The sequence below is a fragment of the Typopeltis vanoorti genome, chromosome 3, assembly GCF_054136105.1.
Source record: "Typopeltis vanoorti isolate ZY-2024b chromosome 3, IOZ_Tvanoo_1.0, whole genome shotgun sequence".
In the NCBI taxonomy this organism is placed as follows: Eukaryota; Metazoa; Arthropoda; class Arachnida; order Uropygi; family Thelyphonidae; genus Typopeltis; species Typopeltis vanoorti.
The window spans coordinates 155,974,721-155,986,813 of record NC_143551.1 but is presented as its reverse complement, the minus strand read 5'-3'; the positions used below and the strand labels follow the sequence as shown (position 1 = coordinate 155,986,813).

At 37.9% G+C, this 12,093-nt stretch overlaps 2 protein-coding genes across 2 annotated transcripts in view; both read left to right on the top strand.

Moving 5' to 3' along the window:
- The window catches only part of LOC150108686 (protein white-like), a 164,498-nt gene extending 163,297 nt beyond the window's left edge, over positions 1 to 1,201 (top strand). The window contains exon 11 of the mRNA XM_090390508.1: positions 1,070 to 1,201. Coding sequence (XP_090246634.1) covers positions 1,070 to 1,201 — 132 coding nt within the window. The remainder of the gene's footprint in view (positions 1 to 1,069) is intronic.
- The window catches only part of LOC150108685 (protein scarlet-like), a 243,350-nt gene that overhangs the window by 6,390 nt on the left and 224,867 nt on the right, over positions 1 to 12,093 (top strand). The window lies entirely within an intron of this gene.

The following is a 12,093-nucleotide window of genomic DNA, read 5'->3' as shown; positions in this document are numbered from 1 at the left end:
ATGAATGCAACCAAAGAGAAAAGTTCAACTGCAAGCCAGTGATAATAGCACATTTGAGGCCATCTGGTGTGGCTAGCAGAACAAAATATACAGTTGGAAGATTCTATAGACCATGGGACATAAAGGATGATGGGAACAATATACATTGGCAAATAAGCTCCATGTGAGTGGAGAGCAGGTAATTATTGAGAGGGACTTCAACTATTTGAACATAGATTGGAAGAAGGAGATGACACATAGGAGTAAGGAAATGAAATTTATGCAGTTACTAAGGAATAATTACCTGAGGTAGCATTTGATGGCATGTACTAAGGGTTTGAGAGTGCTAGATCTAGGAATTGCATCAGAGAACCTGCCCATAATGAATATGACCACATTACCACCAAATGGTGAGAATGATCATATGGTCTTGATCTTGGAGGTGGCTAAATGTATGGAATTTTCAGTTAAGAGAGGATGTATGTAGTATTACAGGGCTGGTAGGTATGATAAGCTTATGAGATAGCTTGGATCAGTGCCATGGCTTGTGAAACTGCAAGTGTTGCATGTTTGGTAGTGTATCAGTAGTGGTAAAGGAGTATTTGAGGGAAGTATGCAGTCTGCTGTTACTTCCCTCAAACTGTTACTTCCCTCCTAGGATCAGGAGAATACATCCAATGGGAGTTAAATGGATGAATACTATCATTAAGCGTGAGCTACAAAAAAAAATTGCATTGGGTATTCAATGAGGAAGGTGATAATCAGGCACATGAGATGTACACAAAGCACAGGTCAGAAGCATAACCAATTTAATAAGGAAGTCAAAAGCAGAGTATGATAAGAAATTAGCAGTCAATCCAAAGATAATTCCAATGAGTTCTTTCAGTATGTTGCAAGTAAAAGAAAGAATGTTTATGGCAGAATAGTTTTAATGAATGCCAATGGCTGGGAGATAACTGAAGCAGGCAAAAAGTTGAATTACTAAGTGAACACTTTGTAAGAATATATCATTCAGGTGGAGACATTGTAGTAACAAAAGAGGCAACGGCTTATATGGAAACTAAGGTCAATGAATTGTAGGAATATACAGAATCTTCATATGAATTCAGTTATGGGATTAGATGGTATAAAAGCTCGAGTTTTACAAGAAGGTGCTAGGGAATTGGCAGTGCCTTTAACCATCCGTCCATATGTTCACTGGGCATCCAAAGATGCCATATGATCACTCTGATGTTCAGTGTGCCACACCAGGCCTCGCCATATAATCCTGTTGTATGCTTTTCTGGTAGCTTCATCTCTCTGAAGATCAATCACTACACATACCATCCATTCATCTCATTGATGGTCTACTCCTTCCTCTTTTTCCAGGAACTTTACTTTTCATTACTGTTCTGAGAAGTCCTCCTTCCATCCTTTCAATGTGTCCAAAATATTTTAACTTTCTTCTGTCAGTATCCTTAAGGAGCCTTAAAGTTCTACTGATCTTTTCTAATACCCATTCATTTGTATGTCTTTCAGTATATGATATCCTCAACAACCTTCTGTAATACCACATCTCAAAAGCAGCTATTCTTTTTTTGTCTGATTTCTTTAGGTTCCAGGTCTCATATCCATAAGTTGCTGTTGGAAAAACAACTGCATCCAAAATCCTCAACTTTGTTCCCATGGAGATAGATCCATCCTTCCAGATTTTAGACAGGTCTCCGACTGTTGTTTTAGCCATTCCTAACATTTTTCTGATGTCTTCTGAACATCAATTCTTCACATTAATAATGGATCCCAGGTACTCAAACTTGCCGACTTCCTCAATTCTTTCTCCACTAAGGTACGCTTGTTTCTCAAGAGCTTCCCTATTTGTATTTCCTTTCAGAACCGTAATCTTTGTCTTGCTAGGATTGAGTTGAAGTCCTCTGTTATTATTGATCTTGTTAACTTTATAAAGAATTTGTCCTAGTTCTTCCTTGTCATTACAGAGGAGTAAGGTATCATCAGCATACCTCAGATTACTGATCATACCACCTATCCTAATTCCTGTCTTGAGCTTATTCAATGCTTCACGCACGATGTCCTCTGCATATATGTTAAACAAGTGAGGAGAAAGTAAACGTCCTTGACTAACTCCCTTTCCAACCTGAAGTCAATCAGTCAATCCAACACCTGTTCTTACCATGGCTTCTTGCTCCTTGTACAAGTTGGCTATCAAGCTGATAGTGTTTTGAGGAAAACCCATTCTTTTCATTACTTCCAACAGTTTCACATGCAGAACACAGTCAAAAACTTTAGAGTAGTCTAAGAAACATATTACCAGAGGGAGTCTGAATTCTTTATATTTTTCCATGATCTGTCTAAGGCAGAGGATCTGATCTCTGGTGCCCTTACCTTTCCTAAAACAAGCTTGTTCCTCTGGCATCTCTGCATCTTTGGCCTCAATCCTATTTAGCATGATCATCAATAAAATTTTGCTTGCATGAGATATTAAACTAATAGTTCTATAGTTCTTGCAAGCATTCATATCTCCCTTCTTATGCAGTGGCATGAAAGCTGACTTATTCTAGTCTCTAGGCCATACCCTTATAATCATTCTCAGAAACATTCTTATCCCTCCTTCCCCTGTGGCCTGAATTAACTCTGCTGGGATTCCATCTGCACTTGGGGTCTTATTGCTGTTAAGCTGCTTAACTGCTCTTTCAACTTCATGCCTAAATAGAGAAGGTTCCAAATCGGAATTTTCCTGGTCAGAGGGCTTCTCCAAATTTTCTTTATCCTTGCTATTGTACAGTTCCTCACAATATTCTTTCCATCTATTTTTGATTTACAATTCTTCTGTTAGTAATGCTCCATTCCTGTCTTTGATGACATTCAATTTGGGTTTAAACTTGTGCTTTAGATCACAAACTAAATTAAACATCCTTTTATAATTGTGCCTTCTCATCTGTAACCCTGTCTCTTCACATTTATTAAAATAGAACTTTTCCTTGTCCTGATTGATGGCTCTTCTGACTTCTCTAGGTAATCTCTTATATTCTTCAGTCACTGTGTCTCTTTGTTTTTCCAACCACCTTCTTTTGATTAGTTCCCATGTTAAATCTGACATCCATGGGTCTCTTGGTCTTCTTATTGGGATGAGATACTTCTTGGCTGTATCGTGTATTATCACCTTGACTCCTTCCCAAAGCATTTCTGGTGAGTTCTCCTCATTGGTCTTCAAAAAATCATACAACCAAGTCAATGTTTCTTCTGTGAATCTACTGGGAATTACTCTAACATTCAATCTAGTGGGATGTGCTTGACTTGGAAGTTTTTGGAGTCAGTCTTACTTTGGCTCTTACTAGCTGATGGTCTGTACCACAGTCTGCTCCAGTACAAGTATGCACATCAGAGATCCTTGTCTTCCATTGCAAGAGCCAGGAAGTAATCAATCTTGTGCCTTGATCTATCAATGTTAGATATCCAAGTATAGGTCCATTGTGGGCGTTTCTGGAAGCAGATATTGGTAATAACTAATCTGTTAGCATGGTCAAATTCCAACAGCTTTTCACCAGGTGTTACATTCACCCAGACCAAACATGCCACACTGTGGCCTAACTCTTATACTCTTTCCCACTTTTGCACTTAAGTCCCCCTAAAATGGGGAAGAGTATGAGAGTTAGGCCACAGTCTTATGTCTTTGCTGGGTAGGCAGTCCAAAACAGTCTGTAAGTTTTCATAGAATTCCCCACTCGCTTCTTCAGGCCTATCAATGTGGGGTAGCATGGATAGGCCATAAACTACCATGATTGATACTTTGGTAGGCTGATCCTTAAGTCTAATAGAAAGTATCTTATCATTAAAAGGGTTATAACCAAGAAGGTTTCTTTCCTAAGCTGTCTTCAATATCACAGCTGCCCCATAATGCTTTGAGTCACCAACTGAGTAAACTGAGTTTACCATCCTGTCTTTTGAAGTGCCCTTCTCCATTCCATCTGGACTCTGTAATTCCTAATATGACAATTTTATACCTATCCATCTCTTTACAGACAATGTCAAGACCACGAACCATCTGTAGACCACGAATATTCCATGCGCTATGTAAAATTCCTTTCTAAAATTAATCCTATACCTTTTGTGTTGCTCATTCACAATATCACTGACTTTTGTTGGAGACTGTAATATACTTCTCAAACAGGACTCTCTGCCTAAGCCCTGAATGTGGCTCTGATTATTCTGCGTGACAACCAATGCTGCATGAGATGTATTATAAAGCACAACCATATTAGCATTTTGGAGTGAAGTCACTGTGAGAAGAAAGTAGTAGGGTTGCAGAGGCCCTTTCCACATAAAATGAGATGAAATAGCAAAATAGGAAAGATTCGCCCCTAGCCCTCAAATACTACTCTAATAGCATTGGAGGGGGGGAGGAGCAAGAAGAGAAAAAAGAAGGAAAGAAAAAAGAGGAGGGACCAGTCCACAGATAATATAACAGATGTATATTACATGAAGTAAGATATGGTCCAGCATCAGGTACCTCAGGTTTGCCAAGCCCATACTCACTAAAGTGAGTCCTTGAGGATAGTGCCTTTAACCATATTATTTAATCTAATTCTCAGATTGAGTTCAGTCCCAAGGGGATGGAAAGAGGAAATAGTTCCATTGCACAAAGGAGGCCCCAAGGCTGATGTAGCAAATTACCAACCAATCAGCATATCAGGAGTTCTTGTCAAGGGACTGGAAAAGTTGGTCAAGAGCAAAATGCAGAATTGGATGGACAGAAATATATGCGTGGGGGGGGCAACATGATTTTGTGAAATGTAGGTCATGCCTTAGTAATTTGCTCACATTTTATAATACAGTGACATCTGAGTTGGATAAAGGTAATGTGTTTGTGATACTGCTGGACTTTGCAAAGGCATTTGACAGGATACCACATGCAGAATCGAATCCTGCATGTGGTATCCTGTCAAATGCCATTGCAACACTCTTGGGCCCCCAGCAGGAAGAGAAATGTGAGGCCCCCCTATCACATTTCCTAATGTGATAGATAACGTAATTCTAAGTTCTTTCCTCATAGCATTTTCATAAAATACTTTGCATCAAGTTATATTAGGGTTATGTAATATTTCAACTGGCCCATGTCAGGCACTGAAAATTTGTTTGGTTTCTCTATTTTAAAAAAATAAAAGAATGGGAGCCCCTTAACAGTGGGGCCCTTGGAGGCCACCAGGTTCGCTGTTACCTTAAAACAGCCCTGACTACACAGGGATGGATATAAAGGTGGTGAAGTGGATTAAAGGATGGTTGATGGAGAATCCAATAGAAGGCCTGAAATTGGTAGCATTCCATATGGCTCTCTTATTGAATTGAATAGCTTTACTATTTAATTTTTACATTAATGATATAGAAAAAAGATCTCAGAGGAGTTGTATTTCGTTGATGCAAAATTAGGTACAGCAATAGTTAATATGGATGATTTGGATAGACTGACAGTCTGGGCAAAGGAGAATGGGTATTTTAATGTGACAAAGTGTAAAGTTATGCATTTTGGAGCCAAAAGATTACCAGCTATGTACTGTATTGATGGTACTGTACTCCAGGAAATTTAATGAAGCCAGAGATTTGGGAATGCTAATAGATAGGAAGTTAAAGTTTGGAGGTCATATTGCAAAAGTAGCTAAAGCAGCTCATCGGATTACTTGGCTACTGAAGGATACCCTAACAAGTGGAGAAAAGCAAGGTCACCTGGGTTTCTTGGCAATGAGGAGGAGGCAAATGAAACTTATGATGATAGGTTGAAGATTTGTGGGTTACAAAAATTGGTTGACAGGAAGAAAAGGGATGATATGATTGAGAAATACAAATCACTGAAGGGTTTTTTACAAAATTAATACAGGGGAAATTTTTCAGAACACATCTGGTGGTGGGAGAACTAGGGGCCATCTTGAAACTGAGCAAGAGTGTAGTTAGCATGGGTGTAAGGACTAGATTTTTTGCTTCGAGGGTGGTGAATGAGTGGAATAGGATGCCAAGTCTGTATTGGGTACGTTACTGCACGAAATTTGGAGAGTGCTTTACATGATGTTTTGTTTTGATGATTTGGATAGTGCTTTGCATGATATTTAGGGCCTCCTTTGATGAATCGAAGGACTCCATGGAGTAGCAATCCCCCCCCCCCATAATAATAATATGTTATCCATTCCCACAGCATTATTAACATGTAATCCATCCAACACTGATACACCTCTGATTGTTTCACCTCTACTTTCTCTTACACTTGCCTCCCTTCTACATGTTCACAACATTATTTACATGAATATTATTATTACTTTTTTTATTAACTTGAGAGCTCCATGGAGTAGTTTAAAGACTCATCACAGGAAGCAAACACTGTTACACACATTCCATCAAACCATACTTTAAACTAATTTAATATATCTGCATTCACCACAATGTTAGGCAAAGCATTTCACTGACCATCCACTTTCCATCCAAAGAACTTACTACTTATGCTCCTGCCAACATCCTCCTTATACAAGCCACCTGGTTGGCTGAGTGGATAGCATATCTGCTCTCCAGCCAAAAGGCTGCAGGTTTGAATCCTGCCGTGGCCATGGATGTTTGTGATTGTCTGTGGAAATACTAGTGGTGGTCGACAGCAGATGGCATTGGTGTAGTTGCGGTCAGTTGGTTTGAATGGTGGAAACGGAATTGTAGAACAGCTGCCCTCCTTCAATGAGTCCTTGGACTCCCTAGAAGTGTCAAATAATAATAATAATAATAATAATAATAATAATAATAATAATAATAATAATAATATAACTTCCATGTATGTTCCCTTGTTCTACCCTCTTTCTCCATTCTACAAAAAATTTCTTCCACATTAACCTGGTTACAATTCTTTATCAACTTAAATGTCCGTGTGGTTAGCCCAGTGGCTTTGCACTTCGTAACCATATGCCTGGGGAAGGAATGTCCTAGGTTTGATTCCCATCAATGACGTGAGGAGCTCAAGGATCTTCCTTAGCCATAGCCAAGTTAGCCGGTCTTGGGCCTGGACAGCTGGGTTTTTTCTGCCAGTTTATCTGGTGTTTTTCATTCTGCAAGCAGGCAAACCGGTCCGAGGATACACACGTACTACAGTCAGGAATACTGACCCAGCCATAGGTCTGATTCGTCAGCCTATGCCGGTTCTGGAGCCTGGATAAAATTTGGGGGGACTAGATGGTACCGTGAACTCCCGTATAAAGGGGGAATGCTGTATCATCACACGGATTTTATTTATTTATCAACTTAAATGTTGCAATCATATCCCTCTCTTTTCCCTATTCACAAGGCACCCACATTTCCTCAATCTGTTCTCCCATATCCCACATCCCAAAGACCAGTTATGGCATTAGTCAGTCTTCTCTGGACCCTTTTCAACATATCCTCATCACCATGAAAACCAGGGAACCAAATCCATGCACAGTAATCCATATGAGGTCTCATCAAGTTCTTATACAATTCAACAACTATATAACATGATATACTCTGATGAAGTGCTTATTGTAATTCCACTAATTCCTTTGCACTTTGAATCAGTGCTACCTAAGTATTTCTATATTTATACATATATATCCTTTACTATGTTTACTCTGCTACCATAACTATCTGCCAGTGTTAACTTGCCATAATTATTCTTTGTCTTGCATGCAACGTAACAGAAAAATTCTCTTGATTTATCATTCACCTCACTGGCAAATTTCCTCTCACACTATACTTTTTTTAACCCTTCTTGTCACCATCCTAGCCTGCACTTTATACTCCTCATTCATTTTGCCACTAACTGTCTTGTATCTCCCCCATAACGTCTTCTTTTCCAACACTGCTTGATTTCATGTTCCTCCATTTCATTCTTTCTCTATTTATTTACTTAACTCTTGGTTTGCAGTTATTTACACATTACTTGTATAAGATACTGCCTTATATATTCCAATACACTGTCAACATCTTTTCTGCACAGCTCATCAACCCAAAATTGATGCTGCATCATACTATTCTACACTGCACAAATATTCTTCATAAAGCTACCCCACATGGCAATTGACCTTACATGCCTGCCTGTTTTGTTTTGCAAGAGGAAATGGAGATCACATAATTATGAACACATGATTTTTATGCCGTTTCTAGAGATAACCATTCGTTCTTATTCTTTTCACCTTTTGAAAAATCTTCCCAATATTTTTCTGGTAAGCTCTACATGATAACTTTTGGGTTTCAATCATGTTGTCGTTTCTTCTTCAATTATCAGATTCTGCAGCTTACACACAGTGAATGTGCAATTACATTTGCACATTGTAGTGCTCAGGTGCAGTCTAATCAAAATTTTATTCAATTGGTCCTCCTCTACGTACAACTGAGTTGCAAGTCAAAAAAGTCATTACTCAGAAATCACTAGATGAACTATAAAGATATGTTAACAGTTAACATGTCTAAATGCTAAAATACAACATGCTAATGTATATAGGAAATATATGTTGTTATATTTTTAAACTAAATTTTACTTTTAATTTATAATGAAATAATATAATGTAGAAAGGTGATACAGATATTCTGCAGAATATTATTATTATTATTATTATTATTATTATTACCACCCCAAGACCACATGGAGTCAAAGACTCATCTGGGAGGTCCTTTTATCACACACACAGCTCATCATACCATGTTTTAAACACATTCAAACTCTTTGCAGACACCACACTCTTAGGTAAGGCATTCCAATCATTCACAACTCTGCACAAAAAAAAAAACCGCCTCTCACTCCCCTACTCACACCCTCTTTATACAGTTTCCAGGGTAGACCTCTGGTTCTCCCCTGATCTCCCACTATTTTCTGTAGAACTTCTCCACCATTGATCTTATAACAACCCCTTACCAACTTGTAGATCTCTATCATATCTCCTCTCTTCCTCCTGTCCAACAGACTCTGCAAATTACATCTTCTCAATCTTTCCTCATACTCAACATTCCAGAGGTCAGAAACTACCTTAGTCAGTCGCCTTTGGACCCTTTCCAACATCTCTTCATCCTTCTGAAAACCCAGTGACCAAATCTGGGCACAGTAGTCCATGTGTGGCCTAATCAAAGCCTTATACAACGTAACAAGAATCTCCCTACTTCTACACGTCAGTGTCCTCCGCATCATTCCCAGAAGCCTTTGTGTTGTCTTCACAATTTTGGCAATGTGTCCTCTAAATTTTAGATCCTTATCCACTATCACCCCCAGATCTCTTATTTCCTCTACTTCCAACAATATATTCTCACCAAGCATAAATTCTGCATCCCATCTTTGTTTTCCAAATTTTAACCTTCTAAATGTCCAGGACGCCTATAGACGTCTAGCTAAATCTGGATATGATTCAGCCCACCTGTTTAAAGAACCAGGATAAGAAGTGCAATTTGACCATCCTGTCCATTAGAAGGTGTGATAAACCCTCACGCTGAAGAGAACGGTTAATCGGATTATCTCATGTTCGTAGCTACCTTTCAGTTGCCTATAACAAGAACCTCACATCCTTGTTCTATGCTGGGTAACTGGATTTAAGTAATATAGGATAGACTAAAAATAGAGAAATTATTTATATTTTTGTTTTCTCTTTTTATTGTACAATACAATTTTAATTTCTGGACAAAATAAAGGTCTTGCATAATTTTTTCACTTAAATATTGCCTTACCTTGGAGAACCAATTTCATTTTTAATTTTTTGCATTAATTTTTTTCTAATCGCTTTCCCACAAAACACTTTGCTTTTATTATTATTATTATTATTATTATTATTATTATTATTCAGGCCTCCATGGAGTCAAAAGACTCATCGTGGGAGGGCCTTCCTAAGAACATAAAGTCTGTCAAGACTCATCGAGGGGAGGTCCCCCCTAGGAAACACAAAGTCTATCATACCACTCCTTAAACTCATTGACTGTTCTCGCTCCCACCACTCCATCAGGCAATGCATTCCACGGTTCAACCACCTTCCACACAAAGAAACCACTCCTTACCCTCTTGCTCACAGTTTCCTTTCGTAACTTCCAGGGATGGCCTCTTGTCATCATTCCTTCTCACTGTTCAACCAAGCGAAAGAACTCCCCACTGTCAACCCTGTAACCACCTCTCAACAGTTTAAAAGTCTCAATCATATCACCTCTCCTTCTTCTATCCACCAAACTCTGCAGTCCACATCCCCTCAGCTGATCCTCATAACGATCCTTGTACAGTCCTGAAACCATCTTTGTCATCCATCTTTGTATCCTTTCCACAGTTAATTTATCCCCTTCAAATCCTGGGGACCAAATCTGAGAACAATAGTCCAAGTGTGGTCTGATCAGAGACTTATACAACAGAATGATAACCCTCTTATCTCTGCAGGTCAGTGTCCTTCTCATAATTGCAGCAATCCTCTGTGTTACCTTTACAACCTTCGCAATATGTCCTCTAAACTTCATTTCTATCAATCATCAACCCCAGATCTCTTGTCTCCCCTACTTTCTCCAGTATAACTCCTCCCATAGAGTATGCAGCATCCCATCGATGTTTCCCAAACCTCAAGACCTTACATTTTGTTGCATTAAACTGAAACCCCCATTCATTTGCCCATCTATCTAGCTTATTTAAATCCTCTTGCAGGGCTACCACATCTGCACTATTACTAATAATCCTTCCCAGCTTTGCATCATGCGCAAACAACTGAATATCCCCTTGCAATCCACTGGTAATATCATTGATATAAAGGTTAAACAATATAGGTCCTAGTACTGAGCCCTGTGGGACCCCACTTGTAACCCTCTGCCTCCTTGAAACTGCTCCACCATACACAACACTCTGATACCTATCAGACAGCCAATCCTGAATCCAATTGACCAATCTGACATCTAGACCCATGTGCTGCAACTTAAATATCAGCTTATCATGTTTTGTTCTCGAAAAAATTAATTCACGATAATTATTTGAAATATTATTTTAAAAAAAGAAAAGAAAACCGGCTGCCGACGTTCCAGATTATATTATTTTTATTTTTTGTACAAAACCATCAAAATCGAATAATACTTCACAGATTTCCTTTAAGGCACACTGGAGCAACTTTGCTTTATAGAGAATAACATGAAATTCTGTAATCATATCACTAAATTTTTTTTCTTTATATTATATAGTAATCTACTGTTCTTTGTACTTTCACTTTCTTGGTTTCCCTGTATAATCGGTCTTTATAAAATGAAATAAACAATTATTATTTAAATTGATATGTATATATTTTCTGCTAGTTTATATATTTTTTGCCAATTTTAATATAAGTGATACTTTTGCATATATTCTCTAATACAAAATATGTATATGTGCATGCATCAAATATGAAATTTCATATTTTCACAACAGAAATGAACTTTATATCGACTTTGATAGCATCCCCCCCCCCACTCCCGTTGCAAAATTACCAGAACCTGAAAGCTGTTATGAAATATAGGTATATAGTTTTAATTTCATTCGCGATTTTTCCATAATAATTGTTCCACATAACATTTATTTTTTTCGACACAGAAACTAAGTTTTGATTATTATAAATTTGTAAATTATAAATAAGAAAATATACATATCATTTCCCTATTATTATAAATCAGGAGGTTATGTGACATTGGCTTATAGGGGAAATTAATATTTAAAAACACTGTCATCCTACAAATGCAATATCAGAATATGCTTCGAATGTCTGCTAATCAATCAGAAAGATGATAAAACAGAACAAAGAATTTCCTTCTGTAAAATATTCAGTTATTGCGCGAGGTACTTTAGTGTGCTGCCTTCTGGGCATGTTCTTTCGATCTAGTTCCCAGTGGGGGGGGGGGGTAGTAATCTCCATTAGTCTACAACTTCTTACTGGGCAGAAAGGAATATACAATTCATTTGTGAGATGGCAAGCAATAGCAGTAATTTTTTTCAAGATATTTATCAAATAATTTAGAATTTTTCGATAATAAAAGTGAAACTGATCACTATAAATAAAGAAATCATTTTTGGCATAAATACTTCATCAGCCTGTAAAAGAAATGTCAGTTTTACTGTGTTAGGATATCTGAACAACAGAAAACGAAACAAGACATTCTTGC